A 26,430-nucleotide genomic window follows, 5' to 3' on the forward strand; every position below is an offset into this window, starting at 1 on the left:
AATACTACAGTTATTTATTTTTTAAAAATAGATTCTTTGGCTCAGCAGAATGATCACTGCATATTTTAACAGTACTAGGTGACATAGTCTTTATTAATTTACTCATTAAAAAACATTTTTAAACCACACTGCCTTGAAAAACCTGCATCCACTCACAAAATACAAGTCACAAACTTTCTGTGCTCTTTCTGAAGAAAAAACCCTGCGTTTAGTGACAAAGAAACAGTTCTGAGGCAAAGCAAGGAAAAGGTAGTTTGACAAAGACAATTAAAGCAGCAGACATGGTTGAGAACTGCTCATGTGCATGGCAGGTTTTGGGTTTTGTCTGGTTTGGGGGTTTTTATTTCTTTTTTTTTGGCCGTGTGTGTCCCCAGTTCATTATTTTTCAACTTAAAGACAATGCTCAGAAAGCTAAGGAAGAATGTTTGATCCTGTAACAATACGAGCACAAAGTAAATTGATGCACATCCCTTGTTCATGTAGCTTGGCTAATCCACCTGAAAGGTGACTTAACCCAAATGTTCTATCCTGGATGTCAGGTCAACTCAAACCCCAGTTTGATCAATTGTTTTAAAAGCAAAGAACAGGCAAATATGTGCTGTCACTTGAATATCTCAAACATACTTTCATCTAAAAAAAAAATTGATAAGTAATTAGAATGAACACTGTTTGCTGCATCAATGGAGTTCCATTACATTTCAATCTCCTAATTTTCCTGAGACTTCCTTACCCTGGAAAATACCCAACACAGTGAGAGAGCCTTTGTTCAGAGCCCCATTCATGATCACCTCTCTTCACATCTCATCTCTACTCTGGCCATGTCCTCATTTACAATTACAGTGAAGTCCATTCACACTTCCCTTGGCTGCCTTTCTTTTCTTACCTGGTGTTTACAGACATGTACAAACTGCTTTTCTCCACAAATGGGAGCCTTTTCCTTTCCAAATGCCTAAAGCTCTGCATCCAAACTCTATATATGAAAACCTCTTGTAGCCCCCTCTGAACCAAGGAGAAGTTCTGTGTGTCCAATGTCTCTAGAGAGGCAGGAAGCATTTAACAGCAGAATGGTGGTCCTTTCACACATTTGTTACTATCAATCAGTATTTTAAGCATATGTATATGTATCTGTAAGTCCAATTCCAAAGAGATTATCATCCTAAAATCCCAGTGTTTTCTCCAACAAGAACTGTGGTTCTCACAAAGAAAATCTGGAATTTGAATTAGATGCAATGAATAGAGAATTTTAAAAGCTTAGGGCAGGAGCACTTTTTGCATGAAAACTGCTGCCTTGCTTGCTCCAGCTCTGGGCCAAAGCCCTGCCCAAACCAGCAGAATACAGGGAAACACTGAGGACACAAAGCTGTTCCTTAAGCACCTGAGGGACTCCTCCATACACAGAAATGGAGGATAAAGCAATTCTTGCAGGAGAATCAATTCACTCACACAGGTCTGTAAATGTTATTTTTGATGTTGGCTTTTCTAGCTGTGATCCAGTTATTCCAGCTGACATATCCAGCTGGGATCTCAATTACAGCAGATCACCTTGCAGCAGCTGTTTCTGCAGATGAACCTGTAATAATTCATCTTTTCTTTATTTGACTGCTTTGGGTTATGACTGGAACTGCTATAAGGTCACTAAAACCTAAAATTTATAATTGGCCTTATAGCCCACATCCTCTGCTGCTCTATTACTGTTTTCAAGCTCATTAGTAAATAAAACAGATGTTCTAAATCCTTTGACTTTAGTTTCTAGAAATTCTTCCCACCTACTCCCTATTTTATTGTGGTTTCTGAAGAGCCTCCACAATGAAGCTACAACAACTACTTCTGATCCTGATGTGTCACTGCAGTCTCTCGAGTAACAAGATGTGATTTTTTCCCTGTTATGCTTTCATAAAATTTCCCATGTCTGCAAAGTCATCCTTGGTCTTGCTTGTCATGCATAGCAATGAGGGAACAGTTCAAATGCTACACATGCAGGGTAATTCCCAAGCCCATTCCTTCCCACACTGCAGAAGTCAGGACAGTGTAACACCAGCTGTTGTATGGCTGCACGACTGGCTACATTCCGGGTTCTTCCCTAACTCAACTCTTGGCTGTGCTGGGGTTACCTCAGCTTCTGCCAAAACAAGAAGCATCTCCAGCTGTTGCTCCAGAATTAAGGATCAAAGGAAGCACAGCAATGCTCCAGCCAAGAGACCTGTTGCATGAACCAGGTGCTCTGCAAGGCCAGCTGGAAAATCCAACCAGATCTGCACCTGTGTATTGTCAACCATTACAAAAGGATCACACCGACTCCAAAAAATCCAAGTTGCAAATGGAAACTCTTCTTCCAGGCTTTGGATCATTGGGAAGAAAAAGCTTCATGCATTTAAAAAGAAACATCTCTACGCTTGAGGGTTAATCTCAATACGTGAGGGATATCCAAGTGTCAGGGGTGGTGGGGGGAGTATCCTTCCAGATCACCTTCTATACATGTTCATATAACACCTTCTATAACTATAATGTCCATTGATTAAAATGATTTAGCACACCTTCTCAAACCTGGAATTGGCATTTACTGATAAATAAGACAACTCTTCTGTTATTGATCTTGTTCAAGTAAATCCCCCATCCCAGTGCAATTGTGTGGGAGAGTATGAGAAAAAAAAACACCAAGATTTTCAGATTAGAGCTGCTGTGTTTACCTGGCATTATAACATCAGGAAAGCCCAGCTTCCTGGTAACAGAAACGCCTCTGTTGAAGATCATGGGGTTTTCCCTTCGAATCTGCTCCATGTCGCCACGAAGAAGCTGAAGAGAAATTATAAGTCCTGGAAAAAACACAAATATGTTCATTGTTTCTGACCTAAGAATTAGATGTCTGTGTATACAAGGCATGCAGGTAAACTAACATTTTGCTCCACAGTTAATTTAAGACAAGTATATAAACAGAGTTCTTTTCTCCCTTGGAGTAATTTAAAGCTGAAATGGAAGAAACAAAACTGTTACAAGGGATCAGTTACAAGCACAGCATTATATTAACACACAATTTTAAAAAATCAGAATACTTGATTTCACAGACAGGTCACAACCTACAGCAAGTACTTCCATTACTTCCATTCCTCATACACAGCAGGTTACAATACATGTGTGAACAATGCCACCTCTATCTGAACCACCACACAGTGATGTAGAACATCTCTAAAGTACTTTTAATCCTGCTTAATACCATGAAAAAAATTAAATCTCACAGCGTATCAGTTCCACTTGTTTCTTTGACTGCTTCATAGAGGGGTGTTGATTTGAATGAAATTCCCATCAGTACCTCCCCACGTTTCAGGAATACCAACTGGCCAAACTGACTTCAGCAACCAGCTCTGTTGTTCAGTGCATCAACTGAAAACCAGCTTGACTAGGAATAATTACACAGGTAATCTCAGTCCAGCTGTTTCCTCCAGTTGCTTTTAATTTGTCCCATTCTACACCCCTAAAGCAAGGATAACGTATTGGTAAAATTAACAAGTCCAGCATTACGATACCAAATAATACCAGGATTAAGCTCAGCCCTGCAAGCTCAGTCTCACCTGCTGAGCACACGCTACCAGCCTCAATATCCACGGGAATTACCTTCATAATATCCATGGGAATTACCTTCACACAGTCATTTCCCACATCCTTTATCTCCTTCCATGTCAGTCAGTCAGTAGTTCTTTGTATCCTCCCTGTTCACTCTCCAGAACAACGCACACCAAACCAAACCCTGGTCTTGCATGAGCCATCTAAAGTTCTGCTATTTCCTAAGCTTAATATATGGGCTTTGTGGACAATATTTAGTCACCATTTTGTCAGACAAGTTACCAGGGGAATGAAACCAGGAGGATCATGTACCTCCCACCCAATTCCTGCTTTCTTCCCTTGAAGTTATTTTCAATCCTGCTGTTTGGCTTCAGACAAATTTGGCAAATAAGTGGATATCTAGATTACAGGAAGACTGTATAAATTTTATGAATACTGGGAGTTGGGATGAAAAAAAAAAAAGAGCATAAAGCCTTAAAATGAAGGAAAAGGGAGGCCAACCAGCCAGCTGGACAGTCAGCATGGATGTACTCAAAAGCTGCCAAAACATGCACTTGCAACTGTCCAGCTAAGTAGGCAGAAGAGCAATGCAAAGCTCTGCAGGGAAAACACAGGCTTGAAAACCATGGAAAAAATCCAACTCTTTTTGATACCATGTGCAAGTGGATGTGTGTGTGTTGTCCATGTGCTACAGAAGGTTCCACAGCACATAAGAGACACACGTTCATGACAAATCAGTCTTGACTGTTTTTGCCACTTACAGAAAAACTTGTTCATTTTATATCCTCTTCTGCTACTAAAAACAAACTAATGAAAATAAATTTTAAAAATTGCAGTGCAAAAGCACTAGAGCAAATTTAGAAGTTCAGACCTCCCAGTATTTAACAAAAAGCACCAGAATTAATCTGTCATCTGTTAGAGTCAGTCACTATAGGTAATAGAATATATAATTTTTCCAGCATGGTATTACATACATAACTTATGTGATACTTTCCCACATAATCTACCCCAAAAAACTCGTGCACAGCTCCCTGCTCTCCCCAAAGGTTCTGTACTCCCCACTCCTCTTTTCTACCCAGCATATCCTTCCACTTTTGTTTCTATTCCTTGCAGCAGATCTGAAGGACCAACTTTACACAAGACCTGGGAAGGTGGTGAGAGGAAGAACCAGTGAGCTTTTCTCCAGGGAAACATCACACTTGTGGTTTGAAAATTTTCTCACTGTAAGAGTGGGTTCTGAGAGGCCCAAATCATATTCTTGACGCTTAAATCAGCCTGCAACCCTGCCCTTCCCACAGCACAATTCCTCTGCCAAGCTTCAACCTCCTATTCCAGAGATGAACTACATCTTAACAAAATGCCTGAAATCATTATTTTAAAAAGCCCAAGGCAAAGGTAAAAAAGTTATAAACAACTCAGGAAAATATTCTAATGATAACTAGTGGATAACCTTAACTGTAACAGGAGGAGCAGCAGGGAAGGAGACCGGTTTGACACATGGTAAAATGTCAAACCTGAAAAATGTTTTATTTGCTTATTGTTGTAATTAATATTTTCTATGGGAATGTGAACTGCATATTCCACTGCAGTATCTCAATATGCAAACAAGTGAAATTAAGACAAATTCAGTATTTGGTCATCAGAATGCCCATGAATGAAGCACTTGGTAATGAATGCAAAACTCGCTTTAATGAAGCACAACTGCATCCTATCAGCTGGTTCATTTGGAATGGCATAGCAATGATATCTCTGAATTAGCAACTCCAGACATCATTAAATGAGGTAAAAAGATAAGATTTACTTTCCATATTTATCTGTCATTAGCTGGGAAAGTAAAACCTCACATCTCAGTGAATTTGTCTGCTATAAATAATCAGCAGTTTCCTACAGGAAATCTTCAGCTCTTTTTAAGACAGACAAGCACAAGTAAATATTTACCATAGTTGGAGCTGGGCGCTGTGTATTTGGTGCTGGACTTGCGGATGATATTTTCATGGATCTGGCACCACTCATTTTCGTTGTTACACCTAAAATAAAAGAACACTAGATCAAGTTAAATGCTTTCTGCTGAACCATCTTAGAACAGGAGAGTCAGCTTTGGTGTAGAGATAATACGAAAGGTTTGGATGAATGAGAGAAATCCCACGTAACTCTTGTTTTTAAAAGTGGAAGGAAACAAAATATTCCCTAATAGTTATGTCGTTTTTATGGACACTCTGGAGCCAGCAGTGATTCTTCTGTCATCAAAGCCATTGTTTCACTCTTCAGATTATGACAAGACCAAGAAATCTCTGGTTGTCCTGTTTGAATCCTGTGTATGTAGAAAACAAATTTTAGGCCGAAATTAACTACTGCCATGTATTACCTTTTTGTTTTTAATTTATTAAAAAAGTTAAAATCAAGGAATAAAAGTGAAATTTGAAAGACTAAATGAGCCCTGGATTTTTTAAAGTATCTCAGGAATTTACAACCAGTCTTTTGCTTACCTACATATTTTACAGAATGCCTTGAAACATGATGCAATCTCCCCAAAAACCAGAGCCCAAAATGCAAGAATTGCAGTGTCACTGAGAAAGGAATCAAGGAAACAAGCCCCACGTTCTGAGTCCGTAGCTTACTGTCCCATTGTATGAGAGAGGGACATTAGACTGGGGGAGAAAGGCAAAGAAGTGAAGTGTCCCTCTTTATTAAGCTTTTACATGAAAGATGAGCCATACAATCTCCTCTCCTGTGAAAAAAATGGAACCTTTACCACAAACAGTGGTACAGGCCAAAAAAGAAAGGAAAACCAGTATGTTGATCAAGTCTAACTGCATTTTAAATGCAATTGTGCTCTATTTAAATTACAACTGCAAGATTTAATGATTCCCCATGAAGTCAGCAATTTTTAACTCAGCAGCAATAGTGAATCTTATTTCCCCTGAAAAGCAATTGAATTAAACAATTTAATTAAACTTCTGTCCTATTGACTCCTAAAGGTTAAAAAAAAAAGGGAAGTTAATGCTCTAAGCTTTCAGCTCCTATGAGTCTTGAGAAATAAGTCACTTTGCAAAACTTCTCCCAAGGATATGAACATTTTTTCCCTTTTTTGCTTCCCTCCAAGAGTACAACACATCAGCACAACCAGGGTAAGATACAAACCAGCTACACTGAAGACATCAGGGATTTTTTTGTTTGCTGCACTATGTAACTGAAGAATAGCATGGCAAAAGGAATTAGGGCTATCTAGAACACATGGTAGCTGGTCATTTCCTACAGCCTCTGCATTACAAAACCACGTACTGCCAAGAATAATGAGAGAACCCACAAAGCCTGTTATGGTACCTACTGACAGCCCCCCAAATGTTATTGTAACAGCAAAAGGAACAGAGACAACTTGGAGTAAATGAAATACAAAGTGCAGACAGCAAAAGAGGAAAATATGGAGAAAAACCATTAGGAGTTACTTTCTTCCACTGTGCTACCCAAAAGTATTCACTTAATTAAAATGCTGATCAGGCTGTACTCCTGGGTTATCTGGTGCAGTTACATTGGGATCATCCCACTTCAAAACTTAGCTCCACCTATCCCACCATCCCTCCCTTCTCCTGCACTGGGTGTAGGTATCAGACACCTCAGCTGACTGTCAAGAACTCCAGAATACACAAAAACCTTCCCACACTGGTCACAGGACATGACACTTTGGCAGGGGAGAGGAGCAGCCAGGCTCAGGTACCCTGCCCCGAGGTGGCTGGATTTGGGATCTGAGGGTACATCCCCGTCTGTTCCTGCTCCTCTCTTTAGGGATCTCTTGTTCATAAGTTTGTCTAATCCCCCTTGGACCTGCTTACACTGCCTTGGGTTGTATCTCTTCCCACTATCACTTTTCTCCTCTTCAAGCTGAAGCTCCCCACATTCTCCATTTCCGACAAAGAAATGTCCCTGTGTCATTAAACATTTCACTTGCTCGACTCCCCCCTTCTATAACTATTATACCCCTTTTGGGAGGAGACATCAGCTATCCACAGTCACTCAAGACAGGCCAGCACTGAAGTGACCTTCCAGAACTTCACAGGATGGCAAATTGACCATATCTGCACTCCCCAAAACAATCTCTCAAAACCAAAATACAACAGAGCTAAGGCATTAATGGCCAGCACAACCCCCCTGTCAGTAACTTGGTGTTCTGTGCTAATTCAGCTTACTCTTCAAGAAAAAAATGATAATTATCTTCACATGGTCAAGGCATTAAAAGTCATTTATCCTACTGCAAATAATATTCTCCTAGAAGTAGAGGGATAACCTATAGGACAAATTCTATACCCTCCTCCCAGGTAAGATTACAAAAAATGCCTAACCTCTGATAATTTTTTAGTTGCTGTACAGCCTCTGGAGTGCAAGTTAAAATAGATTTCAGCCTCCAGTGACTTATGTCTGCCAATTAACCTGCCAAATAACAAAGTTATTCCAAAATCAACAAACCATAAAGATTGCTAAAGCCAGTGCTGCACCAGGTACCAAGGTAAGCTGCACTTTGCATTTCCTGAACACAAAAAGGAGGATATTCTCCCAAGTTTGACATATAGGCCTGAAAACATTTGCTTGGACCATGTTTTATTGTGTTCAGATTCTACTTGTCCAAATACCAAACAGATAACAGAATGTATTCCTCCTTTAAATAAGAATTTTCCCCTGAGCCAGCCATCACCTTTTGAGGTCGGCTGGTTCCACAGCAGATTTACCACTTGGAATGTTTGCCATGCCCCAGCTGGGGACAGCAATGGGATGTACAAATAGCAACTATGGAATATCAAAAGGGAAAAGCATTCAGGCATTAAGGGGAAAGAATTTTAAGCACTAGTGCTGGAGAAGGAGGAAAAAAAGGATAGAAGGAAAATAGGACAAAAAAATAAAACTGAAAAAGATAACATGAAAGAGAAATACATGAAGTTTTTAGAGGAATGGTAAGATTAACACAAGGAGTAATGTTCAATGAGCAAAAACTTTCATTAGAGATAAAAATAAATATAAAAATATGAAACCAAGTGATTTTAAAAAACGGACTGAGAATTTAATTTCCATCTCTCTTTTTAAATATTTTACATGTATATTAAAAAGAATTATAAAAGTAAACCTTTATGCTTTTACATAATGAGCTTATAACTACAGCTGTGGTACTATATCCTCTTAGTGAGATTTTAACATGACTGTGGGATTAACAAAGAGGAAAATCTCAATTGTGAGAAAGAAGTATTTTTCAGCCATAAATCTTTAACAATAATAAGGCAAGCAGAGAAAGACTGGTGAAGTAAATTGATTTTTTTTTCACCCTCCCATAAGCATTCTCTCTCGTGGATCCAGCAAAAGTCTCACTGAAAGATCATGTATTTGTTTCAGCCTTTGTTAGGTTTTCAGTCTCTCAAATTTTTTCCAGCTTCTCCCTGTGAAAAGGCTTTTCTGGCTGGCTGCTGGCTGCCTCATTTGTGGCAGCTGTAAGCTTTAGCCAGATAGTGTACAAAAGGAATGCTTTTTACTGCTCCTTGAAAAACACAAATACACCTCCCTCCTTATTTCATCTTTATGATGGTTTTGAGTTGGCCCGGGGCATGTTAGCAGTAATCAAAATGAGAGCAGCAGGTAAGAAAATCAGTTCAGTGCTGTTTAAGCATTCATATTCAATTTTATAAGGACAAAACCCTGTCATTTCAATTTTAGCCTACAAAGCAAGAAAAGGGGGGTTAGCTAAAGGAATGTGCAAAGAGAAGATGCAAGAGATAAACCTGTGAAAACTCTGCCATGAAAGACCAACAGCTATCAAAGCTGCAGAGGGGATAAGCCGGCGCCCTTCAGATAAATCCACGTTCCCTTCTGAATATTTCTGCTGGAGGTTTACAGAGAACACTCCAAGCAGCAGTAACGTAAAAGAATGAATGCACAAGACTTAAAAACAACCCAAGAGAGTGATAATAGTGATAAAAAATTACAAGCATCTGATTACAGAGCTGAATTCTGTTATGGGCTCTCCTTCCCCTCTGGGAAGGCACCAAGGGCTGCGTGGGGGACGTGAAAACAAGGGTTGAGGGGAGCAGATGTGATGGTACAAACCTGCTCAGGCATTTGGGCACACACTGCTGGCACTCTGGGTGTGTGAAGGGAATCCATGTCAACAAAATACTTCAGATTAAGAGGAAGAAAAGGGAAGCTCTGTATGCTGTAATTTTTATTTTATTGTTGTACCAGGACTTTGGATTGCTCTAAGTGGCTTTGTGACTTTATTTGTCCAGTATTTTAAAAAGTTTTTTCTCTTCTATGTTTCAGTGAATCAGAAGCTAAAGATGCATTAAAAGGGCACCAAAGCAGATATCTGATAACTAGAATGTTCCATTTCTGTGAACATTCAAGATGTTGTAGTTGCAATTATTAACACCACATCTACAAGGACAGTATTAACATGAACTACATAACCAAAACCCACTGGTCTGAGATAAGCTGAAACCGAATGGTGATAAAAGGCCAAAACTATCCAGATTCGACCAACAGAGAGAAGAAAGATGACCATTTTCTTCCCTGTAATTTGACATTTCTTCTGCAGTTTTCATAACTGCTGGCAAAGGAAGAATGGAGGAGCTGACTCTGAGAGACTTTTGTTTGGACTTCAGAGATTTCTAATGTACAAAGAGAAATCCAAGAACCCTTCAGTGAACAGTAAAAGACATTTTTTTCATTTATAGTTTCCCTTGAAGGTCAGTTTTTCTGCTGCTGAATGCACTTCTCAAAGGATAACAAAGTTCTGTAACCCGCCAAATTATCTTATTACTGTGGCCACAGACCACAAAGCAGTGTCAGCTGTATCTCAGCCCATCTGCAAAGCAGATCTTGCCAGTAGTTATTCCCACTGACAAAAGATTTAAATATTCCCTGCAGTCTCCAGACAGTTTGTCTGTGGCCTCTTTATTACAACTGTGAGACCACATTTCAGAATAAGAATTTGTTAGTTCAAAGTTCAAAATCACAAATAACTGTAAGACAGATTCCTGCTCAGGAAGCGTTGATTTGAGTTTTTCAGTCACACACTGTTGACTTCAGTTGTTCTCTACCTCCTTTGTTGGTCACTGTGACTGGTAAGGAACAGGAGATGGAGCACAAGTAACTATTCCCTTCACAAGATGAAATACAGCATATTTCTTTGGGTTTGAGCTTAGCAGATTTTAAATAAATCACGTTAATAAAAGAGCAGCTTTGCATGTCAAGATTTGGGCAATACTCAATAATTTCTGAAGCATTTCACATACTTGAAATATCTGTGGATAATATTCATTAGTTTCTATGAGCTGCTGGAATAATAAAGAAGCAAAGAACTTCATTCTAGGAGTTACTCACGTGTAAACTTTGAGAACAAAATCCTTCTCTTCCTTTATTTCAGAGATTGACTGAAGCACGTCCATGATGCTCAACACTGCACAGCCGTAGGGGCGGCGATAGTGTAAATGAGGGGGCCCTTTTTTGGAATCATTGAGCAACATACGACCTACAGTGAAGAGAAATTTCAAACATCAGGCATTGACATGCGGCCATCCTGCCTGTTGTGATCCATGACCCCCCTGAGCAGGCAAGATTCAACTCCAGCCTTCAGTCTGATGTTTGTGCACTGGGTCTGGTGGAGGTGGAGTTGGTTTTCCCCTCAGCAGTCTCAAAATGCTTGGCTGTGTGTTGGTACCCAAAGAGGTGTTTTAGCACACCAGTGATGCTGAGCAGTGCTGGGCCGTGTTGGTACCCAAAAAGGTGTTGATAACACACCAGAGATGCTGGGCAGTGCTGGCACAGCATCAAGGTGGCCTCTGCAGCATCCCCCCCACACCAGGAGGTTGGGGGTGGGCAGATCTTGGGAGGGGACACAGCCAGGACAGCTGTGGCCCAAACTGACCAAAGGGGTGCTCCAAACCACGTGGCATCTGCTCAACAATAAAAGCAAAGAGAATGGAGGAGGAGAGAGGGACATTTGTGACTCTGAGGTTTTTCTTCTGGAGCAACCTCTACATGCACTGAAGCCCTGCTTCCTAGGAAGTGGCTGGACATGGACTGCTGATGAGAAGTAGAGAATGAATCTTTTGTTTTCCTTGGCTTCTGCACACAGCCTTTCCTTTTGCTTTATTAAACTGCTCTGACTTTCACCCACGAGTTTTCCTCCATCTTATCCCCCCCCAACCCTGTCCTGCTGTAGGGGAGTGATACTGCAGCTTGGAGGGCATCTGGAGTCCAGCCAGGGTCAACCCACCACAACTTCTCACTCTTAAACTGCCTCAAACCCAGAGGTCCATTTGAACCTACCTGGCCCCCTGGGCTGCTTTAATTAAGGGGCATCACCTCATTTAGCTAAACAGAACAGTCAAGGGCAAAGTGAGCAGCATCATGTCTGGCCATCTTTGATTTGCAGCTCCATGACACGTATTTGCATCCAGATGGGCTGACTACAAATCATCTCTGGACTGAGCCAAGAATACGCCTTGTACTCACTCATCTGATCCACACACAGATTCACTGTGGTCCCTCCATTATAGTTCAGTATTTACACAAATCCTCACTTTTTACATTGTGTATAATATATATCACATATTATATATTGGTCATAGATCATGTTTGTCTTGCAGTGCAGGGAGGAGAATTCTGAGGTACAAAGCTGCTCAGTGATTCACTTCCTATTATTAAGGCAGTTTTAAAATAGAGTAAAAAATGCCAAGGCCAGAAAAATCACTGTGATAATCTAAGTGAACTTGTAACATTACACACAATAATTTGTCCAGTACTTCCCACATCAAGGTTAATACAGCATATCTTCCTACAAGCTTCATTAATCACCTCAAGTGATAACAGAGTCATTTGTGGCTTCAAAAGCACATTGTCATTCATAGGACAACACACAAAGCTGTGGTTTCACTAAGCTGTTTAGACCTGCTGTACTTCAGAAAAGGTGTCTGTGGCTGCTAATGGGTGTCAGCAGTGACTGGGCTGGCAACAGGGTTAAACACCCTTTCACTGCAAACACTCCCTGGCCATTCCTCAGTTAACCAAAAACCTGAAAAACACGATGACAATGCACTACTCACTTGTTTACAATAATATAACTGAAGAAACTGTCTGCTATTCCCACTTTATGTTGTTAACATTTTAGGTCTAATATTTAAAACTATTTAATATTTAACATAGGTAAAATATGTACTTGCTAATTTCTCAGGGGAAGTACAGACATTAATAAATTAGATCCATTTAAACCTGTTAATAACTAATTATATTCTTTTTAATTTAAACTTTTTTCTCTCCAACACCTTCCATCTATAAGAGATGCCAGCAATTCAATTCACATACCAGAAATCAAACAGTCCCTTTACTTTAAACACACTGCTGGGCTAAGAACTTCGAGCACTGCACTATACTCTGTAAGACATTTTAAATTCAACTTCTGTCACAAATACCTCCCATTCTTGCTACTGCAAGTGTCAAAAAGGTTAAATGAAGCCTAGCCTGGCCTGGCTGACTAGTCAGAGAAATCCATTCTCCCTAAACTTGAGTTTAGGCATCTCCCTAAACTTAAGTGTGGGTTCTTGGAAGCACCACAGACTCCTACAGTAGAAAGCAGACCTTTATACATATTTGTTTAACAGCCTCTGATTTACTAGATGTGGATGGGCAGGTATGCTGCTGTCCTGTCCTGTAAACTAACTACAAACATCAGTAAAAAGACCTCATTTGAAATTTTTAAACGTTAAATAAAAAGCCTTTTTAGTTTGTCCCTCTCCCCAAATGTGGTGTTCAATCAAGTATTTTGTTTCAGACTAAGAAAAAACCGTCACTGTTAAACAGTCACCAGTAACTTTCTAACACTTAGCTCCATATGGTCTGAATGTTAATCAGTCTATGACTGAGTTCTGGAAGTGGTTAAATCATTATAAAGTCAGCTAATTAAAACATACATTTAAAAATACTCTAAAGGCATTGTTAATTCTATCTATTCCAAGCATTAAATCATACTGTACCTATTCGGATTACATGGGCAACTATGTACAAGTCTCTCTTCATGTCCTTGCTGCTGAGGTCCTGAAAGATTGGAAAAAATACAGACATTAAGAGGAACATGTTGCACTTCCAACATAAGTGCCTGTCACTATATTACACGGATGAAAACTCTCAAATTTCATGTTACAGAAAAACAGGTCAAAGCTTCTAAAAGTGAGCTTGAAGAAAAGCCCAAAAAACAGGAAAAGGGGAACCTGTGGAAGAGCAAAAGGAAAGCTGGAGTGAATGAGGACAAGTAAGTATTAGTGACCCTGAGAGACATTTAATAATAAAGAAATAGATTAACAAAACACACATAACACTTTTCAAAAATTCATTACTGCAGCATTTTGCATTCACATGTTAGAAGACATCTTAACTGCAATTTTCTTGGCATGTTATAGTTTTCACTGATAACTTTATAAACAAATATGAACTTCAGAGACATTTCTCTGCCTTTTTTTTAAATCACAGGAAAGATCTAAGAAACATTTGTTCCTAAAAACATCAGCATTGCTTAACAAGTTTTCCTTATGCTACTAACCTCCCAGAGAAGAAGATTTTAAACAGATACTACATAGTGTGAGAATATTCATCCATGTTTTAGACTGACGAAAAAAGGCTGCCCCTTTCTCCACTCTATTAAGTGCTGTCATCTTACTTTCAGGTACTGTTTATGGAAAAATTAACTGGAACAATCTCAGATAAAATCTTGTGGTTTTGCTTAAATAAACTCTTCAGCTAAGAGGTTTTAAAACCACTGTAGAAGGAAATAAGTGGAATTTTTATATAAAGGTGGGGAGGAAATTTAAACTGTGGACAACTACGTTCTGCTATTCCTAGACTGAACCAATTTAGAATTAAAATTTGTATTTTGCTGAAAGCTAAAACACGAACTTTAAGTCACACAGCAAATTTCTTTCCCATGTGACTTGAGAAACCAAATCTCAACAACTGAGATTATGATGGCAATGCAACTCCAGATTACATTGATATGTAGCACAATAAAATCTGGGCACAGTGACTGAGAACCAGGCACAAAGGGAATTTATTCTAAGGAGAGGTGTCAATCCCTTTCCAATCCTGTTATATTGCTAAATTACAGCAGGCAAGTAATAAATTCATGGCTGTATCTCCTCACTGTTTAAAAGCAGCACTGTATTTCCCAGGGCAGCATATGCAGGGAGTTGCAAATACACTGTTTGGGATCCTGCTAAAGAGCAGATCGTGTCTCTCCTGAGCCAAAAAATTAAGCTATAAACGTCGTCCTTAGCATTTTCTCTGCAAGTTTTCTTCTGCTGCTGCACCAATAAGGGAACACACTTTCTAGGCTTTCTCCATCACCCAACACACCAGCGTAGCAGCATATGGTAGCCTTTATCTTACATGTCTTGGAGACATGAAGTTCCACACTAAGAGGGGGTTTGACATAGTTTTAATCTCAACAGTGCCTGACAAGACATTTCAAAGAGCAAAAAAACTTGGAGGTAGTGCTTAATGCTCTAGAGAGCAATAGATTCCTGAAAATATCTGTGCTTTGACAGGGAGAATTTTATTATACTATCAGATTACCAGTTCTAATTAACAGCAATTTAAATAACTATTTTTTTTAAAGGGCAGCTGTCAAAACATCAGAAAATGGCAGGGCATGAACATATTGATGGGTTCACACTTCAGTTGCTTTTCAATTTCACAAAAAAATACACTGTGTCACAGGCAAGAGGCAAGAAACATGGGCCCAGATGGCCTTGTATTTGAGTTTGTGCAGCAGAGGCTTTTTCCAAGGCAAGAAGTTCTTTTTATGACATGGACCAAATAATCAAAAGCCCCAATCCCTGCAAGGAGGTTTTCAGATAATTCCTCTGCAGAGAATGCGTGCACATGACTTGGGACCAGAGGAGGACAAACTACCTTTATTGTTTGCTTGTATGCCATATAAATAAAGACAGAAAGGTGTTTTTAGAACTGCATCCACAGGGTGGGTACTTCCCACATCCTTCTGAGCTGCTGCTTAAATGATACTAGTTCACAAATAAAATAGTAACATTATAATTCTAATTGAATGGCTTTTTAGAAAATCAGTCCTAAATTGTCCCTCCAGTATTGGGTATGGAAAAGAGTTACTCTCTAATAATGGTTAGTTCTTTACAGTGCTGGTTTCTAGAAATGTCTAGTTGTATGTTAAAAAACCCAAACACCATCACAACCACCTCCAAACCACTGGAATCAAGGATACCTGTGTGCCACTAATTAGTTATTTAATTCAGTTGCCAACCTCATAGGGTAGAGAAAATAAGGTATTTAACAAAAATAACAAGCTTATACTGTGCAGTTATGTTTCAATTCAGGCCCAGGAATGTTTCTAAAGTGTGCACAGGCTGAGGTTTGCTTGAGTGAGCTTTGATCTTCAGAGTGAGCAGCTTCTCACCTTCGCTGTGATATGACAGCAGATGTAAAAGCAAAGCCTAAAACCAAAGCCTGAGTAATTCTGATATCTTACACAGGGAGACAGCTGAACCCCTGGCAGTAACAGAGCAGGAAAAGACAGGGATCCCTTGAACTGTCTAAGATTGGGCTTCTTGCCTCTGGGAAAGATGAGTTTTTGAAAGATACTGTGGTGAGGGAGGGCAAGGAAATAAATTAATAGAGTCGAGATGAACACAAGCTTGGGAACAAACCTGATAATCACAGAATTATCTTATCTTGGAAGCATTTCCTAATTAAGAAGTTATGGTAAGATAGAACAATTGGGGATAAAATGGTTATTCAAAAAGCAATTATTTGTTTCTCTTTTCCTACAGACTTTGAAAAGTCCTTTGAATACACTGATGAAAAACACTGTATCAGAAGCATGACATTTTTTGCACAGATAATTTTTCCAATTATAATTCCTGTTATGTAGTGTATATGTTCTAGAGGAGTGAGAGAGTCTAAGTACCTACACCAGACACAGGGATGGAGTCTGAGCACCTCAGAGAACTGATACTGCAGCAGCTTTGGTATTTTTGTACAGTAACACCAAAAGGCTACTTGGGAGTGATCTCTGGTCAGGAGAGGTGCTACAGAGTGGCACTGTCTGCAATACTCCAGACTGGCCTTTTTTAGACTCTGTCATAATATGCAGCAGGTCTCTCCTGGAACTATGTTATGTCCCTGGCTCCAGTATATCATCATTTTTTAGAGTGTAAAGGCTGGTTTGAAGGTCACCAGAGCAAAACTGTTCCTCACTCTTCACCACAGAGTGAAGCAGGACAGCTGTTCCAGAAAGCTGACCCAAAGTCTTGTGGCATTGGTGTAGATGGGGAAGTTTGATGGCGAAAATCTTTTCCAGAATGATGAACCTCAGAGGCCTGAAAGTGTCAAACTCGATACAAAGCATCCTATTCTGCCTTTTGGGAATATTCCTTAGGGATATTCCATAAAGACCAGACACCAGAGCTGGAGCTTGCTCCCTGGGTACTTTCTCCTAGCCCGGAAAGACTCTTGGTGTTGAGTTACCAACCATGGAAACACTAAGAGACTGTTACCTCTGCTGATGTTCAACCAGCTGTAGCACTTCCTAAACCCGACCTGCTACTGCTGTCAGCATCCATGTCAGAGCTATTTTTGGACTGACCCACACTTCTTACATCCAGATGGAGGCAGAACTGAGCATCCTTATATCTGGCTGGATATACTCTGTTCCTTAAGAGGAGAAATTTCACTGTCTTCTTAAAGGAACCGTGCTGGGAACCTGTTTCAGTGTCCAGCCCTGCCTGACCTTAGAGAGTTCCACTGCCAGAACCAAAGCTCATAGCAAAGCTCTCCACCGTATTTTTATTTCACTGAAGGTAAAATACTTCTGCCACAGAGCTTCTAGTGTGTGCACAAGCTAAAGGTGAGACACGATGGAAGGTGTTTATCACACTTGGGATCTGATATTCCTCACAGTTATTCTGTCATGGGCTGTTAAGTTTCGACGTGTCTAGATTTTCACATCTGAGAAAAAGTGGCAGATAAAATCATGGTCTGACATATGATTCAGAGGGAATTCTGAGGGAATTTTAAACATAATTTAAGATCACTGCAGAAAGGGATTTCTGACAAGGGCATATGGGGACAGGACATGGGGTAATGGCTTCACACTGACAGAGGGAAGGGTTAGATTAGATATCAGGAAAAAATTCGTCACTCTGAGGGATGAGGCCCTGGCACAAGAGAAGCTTGTCCAGAGAAGCTGTGGATGCCCCATCCCTGAAGGTGCTCAAGGCCAGGCTGGATGGAGCTTTGAGCAACATGGTCTGGTGGAAGGTGCCCCTGCCCATGGCAGGGGATTGGAATTGAATGATCTTTAAGGTTCCTTCCAACCTGAACCATTCTGTGATTCCATGATTCCACTTCAGTATAACCAGTACAAACGAAGAAGGCAGTTAGGTGAGGGGTGAGTCTGAAGAATCAAAAGGGAAAAAATCTGAGCTGGCTATTTCATTCCCAAATGAGGAATCATCTGCTAGGAGCTAGATAGGTGTTACTCCTTCAGTCTTTCTGGCACAGAAAGTCAAAGACTGCTGGTGCACTTGGTGGTATCTGCTGTGCCTCAGGATGGGGTAGCTGTTTGCACAGACCTGCTGTGGGAACTCTGGATGTCACAATGTTCCCTTTATTCCAACCAATTCCCCATAGCTCAGCTGGGCTGTTGTTTCTGCAGCACATCCCGTTCCCTCTGTCCCATCCACACCCTCTGCTCCTGACCTGGGAGGGTCCTGTACCATCCACCTACACGGACACTCCAGTGGGCTGTGACAAAAGTCTGCCTGCAGAATTTTCAGGTTTTCTCTGTGTGCTGTTGGAGTTGTTTGCCTGACTTTGACTCTGAAAAAAGTGCTTTGTTTTTTGTTAGGCCATCACAGCATCTTCCTGTGCCCTGATATCTAAGAGCACAGCACACGCAATGAAAATATTAAAAATTTCACACTATGAGCAGGAAAAGATGCACTTCAAGGGAAGTACTTCGGACTATTTACTTAGCCATAAAAATAATTTAGAAGTACATTCATTTTCTATGTTAACATTTAGTCACAACCATAACAAAACTTAGAAACAGCCTCTGTTCTGCTCAATATATTGGAGAGGAAGAATTGTTTTTCCCTCCTCATGGTGAGTGATCTCCAACTACACTCCTGGAAGGGCAGAAGGAAGGGAACAGACACGTACTGTGAACAGGGCACACATTCGATCGATCTTCTCCGGGTTCCTGGGGCCTCCATTCTTGTTTAGCCTCACCATAAACCTCTCACTGAAAAACAAATAACATTAAAAAAATGTGTTTCAGGTACACACTTCAACAGAAAAATACAGGTAGGTATGGGTTTTATTAAAAAAAATGGTTATTATTATTCCAGTGGTTATTATAATTCCAAAGTATATGAAACAGTACTCACTGATCTTCCTCAAGTTACATGGAGTAGCACAGAAGACTTTTAATAGTAAGTACTCTGCTTGTGAAAACATTGTGTTGATGCATATTCATGATGCAATAACATTATTTTAATGTGAATATAAGAAGCACAGAATCTGAGCACATTACAACTCCTCCAGGCAAAGGCTAAGGCAAACTTGCTCAGGGCCTTTGGTAAAACTGAGTTCATTAAAATCCACTCAAAACTAAAAGTAACAAGAATACCAATTAAGCAATCTCCTCTAACACACAGCATTTATAGAGGCAATATCCTAATTCAAATACATTAGGATTCAATTGATACAACTCTTATCAGTCAAATTAATCAGCCCTTCTATAATAAAACCAGCATGTATAGCCAGACTGCAAAATGAACACTCCTTACTATGGATGGTAAGACATGGACATTCACATTATTTCTAAAGATAAAGAATTTATGTGTAAAAAAAAGTTTGATGAGTCATTTTTTTACAAGTGTGCAAGACCACACCAAGTATTTTCTTCCTAGATTTTCTAGACCAGAATTTTCATCCTAGATTTTCACAGAAATAACATGAGAGCACATCATTAGATCTTCCAGCTACAGTTCCATTATCTCACAGGTCCTTTCAATTCTATCCAGTATGACTGTATCAACTCCATTAACCTTTATCTGACACATTTTCCAGTACTGTTGGCCTGAAAAATATGAAAACACAGTGTAGACACTTTGGTAGTTTGCTCCCAAAGGTCACTCATCCCTACTGTTAATCCACATGGGTCATCATCAGCTCAGAAATGCCTGATTTCAGTGTGCAGCCAGTGCTTTTTGTTACTCTTTCTTCTGTATGTTAAAGAGCCCTTTAGAAAAGCTCATTTCTTACAGGGTAGCAGTGACAGCCCCCCAAACAAGTAAGCAAGTTAACATTGTTAAGAAATTCAAGAAAAAGTGCTGGAAATGTTTTATAGAACTTACCCATGGTGCAATTTTTCAACAGCATTTCATGAACAGTTCTAAAAATGTAGGATTGTAACAGTCTGGTACTGGCACCACCTACACCACAAATACCAACACACACATCTGTGTATTCCACACACACGAAGCCAAGTCCCTACTCATCCTGACTGGAATATATCAGACATCACAAATTGGCATTTTTACTACAGCTCATGCAACCTGTCCATTGTAAAGGCTGATATATTTTCAGAACTGTTGCTTTTGTTGGAATGGCTCTGCAAGCACAACTCACACACCTCCTTATAACCTCTGCACGATTATTTGTGTGAGTTTATCATGCTCAGCAACCCAGATCATCCTCTCTGGCTGTTTTGCTCTCCCTGTTATTCACTATTACCCCAATCTCCATGTATCCCACAACCCCATTCAGTTATTTTAATTAATTTGCCACCAATTCTTATAACCTCAGAGATTGCTGAAATGCCACAAAGAAATCCAACAGAAACAGATATTTGATGATTCTCTACCTATAACTGCTTTGAGATGTCAATTAGTAAGTTAAGAATGTTTTAGCAAATGCTTTAATCATGTGGCATAATCAAACCTTTTAGTAAGAATTTTGTGATGTGTTAAGTAGAGAGCAGGGCAATATTACAACTTCAGTACATTACAACAACAATTTTACTTCTTCATAGTTACCTCTATCTACCTAACACATAATTCAATAACAACATTACATATTCTATTTTAAATTTCCAGTAAGATATATTTTTGAACTTTCAACACAGGTTTTTCTTTAATTTTTTCAGCACTAATGAGCATTTCATTTTCATACAGAAGCTGAACACAATACTGTCTGCCACAAAAGCCTGTGCAGGCTGTCCCTCAGACAATGGCAGAGAGGGGAGTGCCAAGTCTTTCAGATGAGGTGTCTATATATATATTTCATTCATTACCAAACGTTGTATTGCTTAGTCTGCTTTCAAAACATCCAAAGAGGGATACTCTAGAGACTCGCTTGCAGGGTTTTATTCCATTAATAAGTGGAAATATTTTCAAGTTTGCAATTCATCTTTTCCTTGTTAGAGCCATAGAAAAAAATCTGGTTCCTCTCCCCATAATCCAGTGCTTTTCAAGAAATGAAGCAGGTCACCATCTTTCCCACCTGCCTGTTGATCAACTGTTCCCTTATTCCAGCATTACTTCAGTAAGGACCTTCAAATTCCTTCCTTTAATTTCCAGTCCTTCCTTGAGTCCTCTTGAGCTTTTACGACTAAATAACTAAGGGGGCTCTGAGTTCTCCAGAGCATTTGAGACCAGGGGAACACAGAGAGTCATTTGTCCAAGCCACCTCCAGTTCTCCTGCCTTTCCTGGCAGGTCGTTTCTCCCAAACCTGCAGTTTTGTTCCCCATCTCTGGCATTTCTCTCATCTTTGGTACCACTGATCAAGGACAGTTTACAGAAACTACCCTGGCTATTCCACTGGGATCTCACTGGTGCTGCTGATGTTTGTATCCCTGGAATGGGACTGGAATGTTTTAACACTGGTGACCCATATTATGAACTAGTTATAGTGAGTCACCTGCTTCCTGTTTTACAACTGCAAATTCATTTCTGTGTCAAAGCAAATCTGGAAGAATAACCCTGTTTTCAATGACCTGAAGATCCACTGCCTTCATCTGTCACTACAGCTCTATTTTTAGAGAAAAATACATACATTTAGGGTCAAGAAACTTAATGGGAATTCAGTAATTTAATTTCTTATTTTGGGAGCTATGTCCTTTGAAAGAGTTCAATCTTCAGTGTGCCTTTTCCTCAAGCTTATCTTCTGCACAAGGACAAGAGCATGCATAGAATCTAGACTAAATTAAAGTCCAGTTTAGTGAGACCAAAATATCAAATGGGAATAAACTCCATATGGAAATTAATTAAAAAACCCCAGTAGTTATAAATGCCAAATGACTGGTGGAATTTAAGTATCGGGAGGTACCAAGATGAAATCTGACTGCCTGATCCTACTACAATCAAAAACCCCCCAAAACCAAAACCAACCAATCAAACAAAAAAACAAACCCAAAAAGCCAACAACTCAATAAATATTAATTTTCAGCTATTCTGGAAATACACCAAAATAATTTCTCTTGCATAAAATCAGAGATAAACGCATCACAGCAGAGAAAAGAATTAACATTTTACCTTGCTGGGTTCAGACCTAAGATGTGCCACGGTAGTAGCAGCATCTTTAACAAAAGCTTATTTATTCCTTTGCTCCTATGTGCTGTAAGCAACCTTCAATTACTCTAATTGCACCATCTCCTCCTGTGCTAACTCACATCACAGTGAAACCACCTCTTGTGCAGCAGTCAGGCCGGGTTTACAATCACTCTCATGATTAGTAATTGCTAAAGCTACTCAAATCTAGGAACCATTGCTCTGACGAGCAGAGTCAAACAGCTTCTTGTTCATTCACTTGAAAAGAAGGAAGAATGAAAGGAGTGTAGTGTCTCACTTCTTGGCTGCCCTGAACTGCCTGAAAAGCAGGACCATCCTGAACTGGCATCTGTCTCTGCAAAAAGGAAGGAAGCCATCAATGGTTTGGGACATTACGTTTTCAGCATGAAAGAGGAGGCAAACAGGGACAAAATTTACTGTTGGGTGAGCAGCAGTGGCATTTTGCCCATGGGGAGTTTTTGTTGTTGGGATTTTTTGCATAACATGCAAAGATGACAACTGAAGGACAGGCCTGGCAAAGGGCTCGGGATGGATTGGCGAGGCCTTGCATTAACTCATGCACAGGTTTAATTACTAAGGGGTGTTGAAAGGCAAAAATCCTGACTGAGCATCAATTTTGAACGTAGGCACAGCATTAGTAGATGGATAATGCCAAAGCAGTGGTAGTCTGGAGAGAGTCTGCAGATCAATTTGATGTTTGAATTGGAAACTGGTGATAAAGAACAGATTAAAAAAAATTAATTCTTTAACAAAGTCCAGGAGATTGGTTTTCTGAAGCAGGAACAGCAACACATTAGGGCTTCAATCTCCTTAAGCAGAAACCTCATATCTTGTACCCTTCCCTTGCCTTAAATTATGGTTCAGCAGACATTTCTCCCAGAAATAAATACCTCCTTCACCCTCTCTATTCCAATATGCCACTGAAAAGGAAACAGTGCAAATATGTTCTCTAGTTTTTCTTCTTTTCCTCAGTGCTTCCTATTTCCAAAGAAAACTGGGAGAACACTGAAAAAATCCAATATTATTACAAATATCTCAGTCCATTCTTAGAAGCTGTATTTAATTGGGTTTTCAGAACCCAACATTTGTCCAATTCCTTCTAAGAATAAAGGTGATTTTAAAATACATATTGGTCCCATGACACATGTAGAAGTGCAAAGTGCACAGGGAAAAGGGTCATACGGTAGAGGAGAAGATCATTTAACAACTTGTATTTTAGACTTTGATCTTCTTTCAGTGTCTCCCAGGTAAAAAACTCTACCTGCACACAAAATAAAAATCTGAAAATGCTGTCAGAGAAGCTGACAGGAATAAGCTACAAAGACCTGGAGAGCCAGCACAGTTCACCTCCTTTCAGTCCTACCAGTTAAGAAATGGTGATAAGCATGATACTATTTAATTTCTCCTCTCCTCCCACTGCAAAAAAAAAACCAAAACTCTAGTCTCTTCTTTTAATGAATGCTAATATGCCTGATAATAATTCTAGAATAAAATTTGAGTTGCCATTTGAGTATCACAAACATTTTAAGATGTTACTGTAAAAGCACCATTTTTTGTCCCAGATTAATCTCAAGAATAAACTCTACAAACTGCAAGCCCAAGTCATTCAGGATGGAGCTTGGGATGAGCTCATCACTCTCTATGGCAATAGAAACCTTGCCAACATTTGCCTTCAGAATATCCCAGTCGTGCTGTGCACGCCACGTTTTGGGCAGTTCACTTCATCAGAGCCATGAAATACTGCATTCTTCCTACCACTGCGTGGTACAAGCTCTACAAGGACAGTAAGTTGACCAGGTGAATGGAATTACGTTAGGAATTACTGGCATATGATCAAAGTATTTTCTTAAAGCTGCAAAAGGGAGCTTGTTTCAAAATATTTGTAAGTTAGGAGAGAAACACCATGGAAGAGATCCCTGGGGTTTGGTAGGAGGGAGAGAGGAAACTGAACTACTGTGTCTAAACCTTCCAGTGTGGACCAGCTAATATTTGCATGGATTAATTTGAGAAGCTGTTCCTGTATCAGAGAGCAGGTACCCTGAGCCAGCACAGCACAAGTTTTCAAGCCCCAGGGCAGCAGCATTAGCCAGTTTTCCAGGAAACAATTTCTGTTCTCCAACAGCCTGTGTGGAGCCAGAGAGAAAACCCGGCTGTGCTGCCGTAGCTTTGCAGTCGTGGTGCATCCTGCAGTACAGGTAACACTAACAATAATGAGGCTTCTTATATTTGCTTGTACAACTTTACACAAGATTCAGGGGGAAAAAAAATTATTTTCATTCCATTTGCCACAATCTCTCTCATGTTTGTCAACTGCAAGAACATTACTATGCTCAGTGATGAAAATGGTCACTCCAGCACTGTAGCCTGATGCTTTTGAGAGCACCTGTAGAAACTTTCTAAACAGGACACAAGCTTCACATTAGGCCTTCTGAACTTTTATTTCATGAACATGGTCTCATGTTCAGGAAGAAAGCATGCATGTATATCAATGTGTCAGTCATTTCCCACTGTCATAAATACCAGGTTGATTTTCCTCTGTAAAAAGCTTTTCAAGTTTATCATGATCATGTTTCAGAGTTGCTAATTTTTGCTCATCCTCTTGGAAAAAACCTAGGTCCTTACAGCTGCTGTAAGAATGACCTAATAATAAAATCTCCCAGAGCTCCACAGAATGAGTCTTCATTCTCAGTGTGAGTGTGAGAGCAAGCCAAAGCATATGTACAGAATGATACTGTGTCTGTGAAGAACTCCATTCCCATTTACAGTGTAAACCAACAGTGTGTTCTGGATCCCAGGGCACAGCAGTGTTTGAGCAATCCATCATCCACAGCGGTCACTGCTGAGCCCTGGAGACAGAGGGATCACCTCTGCTGAACTTTCAGTTTGCTCAGTGTCTCAACAATGACTCATGGACTGTTTAAAAAATCTTCCTTTTCAGGCAAGTGCTCATGGAGTGTGTTTGTTTTTTCCCCCTTTTCTTTTTGTGGGGGGAGGAAGGGGAGTTCTTTCCTGAGCTGCCTTATCCAGCAGATCTGCAGTAACCCCGGTTTCACAAACAAGTGAAGCAAAGTACACTGCTTTGGTTTATGGAGTGTATTTTATAAAGACATCTTAGAGAAAAGAACACAAAATCTGTGAGGGAAATGAATCTGGCCCTGAGAAAACGGCTCCAAGCAACACAGTTTGCTTCCCAGCAAATTCAGGCTTAATGCTCATGAATTATTAAATTACCACATTGGCTGGAAGCCCCGGGGGAGGATTACAGAGCTTACAGTAAGACTGTTACTGCAAACACTGGGTTTCCATAGAAACAGAAAATAGTGAAAATAACTACCTGTCATTTCTCTCTACCACATTTAAGGGAAAGTCACCACAATGTTAAAGCATTATTGGAGCTTGCAGGAGAAAGGTAGCCAAGAACCAATTACATTCTCCTTGGGTTCTCATGACTCTGCCACACTTTGAACATTTGACACTGTCATTAGGATTTTTCTGTTATTCCCATCATGAAAGGTACATATTTGTGTTCTTGAGTGGAATCCTCTCAATTAGCTAGAAAAGGTTTCTATTTTCAAAAAAAAGAGAGACTTCAGTCATCTGTTGAGATTCCTCAGTGCCTGCCAATGACCGTGACTTTAACTAATGAAAAGCAGGGCAGACTGACCTGCCAGGTGGCAGGAGAGAAAAGCTTTGTAGAGAAGACTTCTATGTTGGATTACAGGTATTTTGTAGAATAAGTATTTTATCACCATCTCCAACCTGGGAGGATCTAATGGTTCTGAGGGCTAATAGAGCAGCTGTCGTATTTAATTCTTGCTCCACAGCCCACATATCCCTGTCACTTGGTTTTGCACATGACAGCTCCTCTCAGAGACACAGAACTGGGTTTAACAGGGAATTTTACCACAGAAAGAGCTCAAGTGTAATGAATAGTATTCCTTACACTGGGCCTTCCTACAGACAGAAAATTACCTGTAACTGCTTTTTCTGAGCTGTTCACTGAAACATTTTGACAATGTGTATTTGTCCCCTGCCATTCCAGACAAAAGTCTCTTCCAGCTGTACGTGTTCATGACACATGGTCATTCTTTCTGGGCAGGAAAAGGGAAGAAGTAGTTCAACTGCCTGCAACTAATTGATTTCTTCCTGTTAACAACTAAAAAAATCAACACACCCCTGTAGAAAATTCTGTATCCCTGCCTATTGATCCCTCTTTTGGGGGAAGGAGGGTGATGG

General features: G+C 40.0%; 1 protein-coding gene across 1 annotated transcript in view; it reads right to left on the reverse strand.

The window, feature by feature from the left end:
- DOCK3 (dedicator of cytokinesis 3) overlaps positions 1-26,430 on the reverse strand; it is a 182,691-nt gene that overhangs the window by 77,454 nt on the left and 78,807 nt on the right. Inside the window, exons 11-15 of the mRNA XM_027700784.1 lie at positions 18,781-18,862; positions 13,569-13,629; positions 10,918-11,065; positions 5,497-5,585; positions 2,688-2,813 (exon numbers count right to left, since the gene is read on the reverse strand). Of these exons, the coding sequence (XP_027556585.1) occupies positions 2,688-2,813; positions 5,497-5,585; positions 10,918-11,065; positions 13,569-13,629; positions 18,781-18,862 (506 nt within the window). The remainder of the gene's footprint in view (positions 1-2,687; positions 2,814-5,496; positions 5,586-10,917; positions 11,066-13,568; positions 13,630-18,780; positions 18,863-26,430) is intronic.

The sequence above is a fragment of the Neopelma chrysocephalum genome, unplaced genomic scaffold (assembly GCF_003984885.1).
Source record: "Neopelma chrysocephalum unplaced genomic scaffold, ASM398488v2 Primary Assembly neopelma1_147, whole genome shotgun sequence".
Classification (NCBI taxonomy): domain Eukaryota; kingdom Metazoa; phylum Chordata; class Aves; order Passeriformes; family Pipridae; genus Neopelma; species Neopelma chrysocephalum.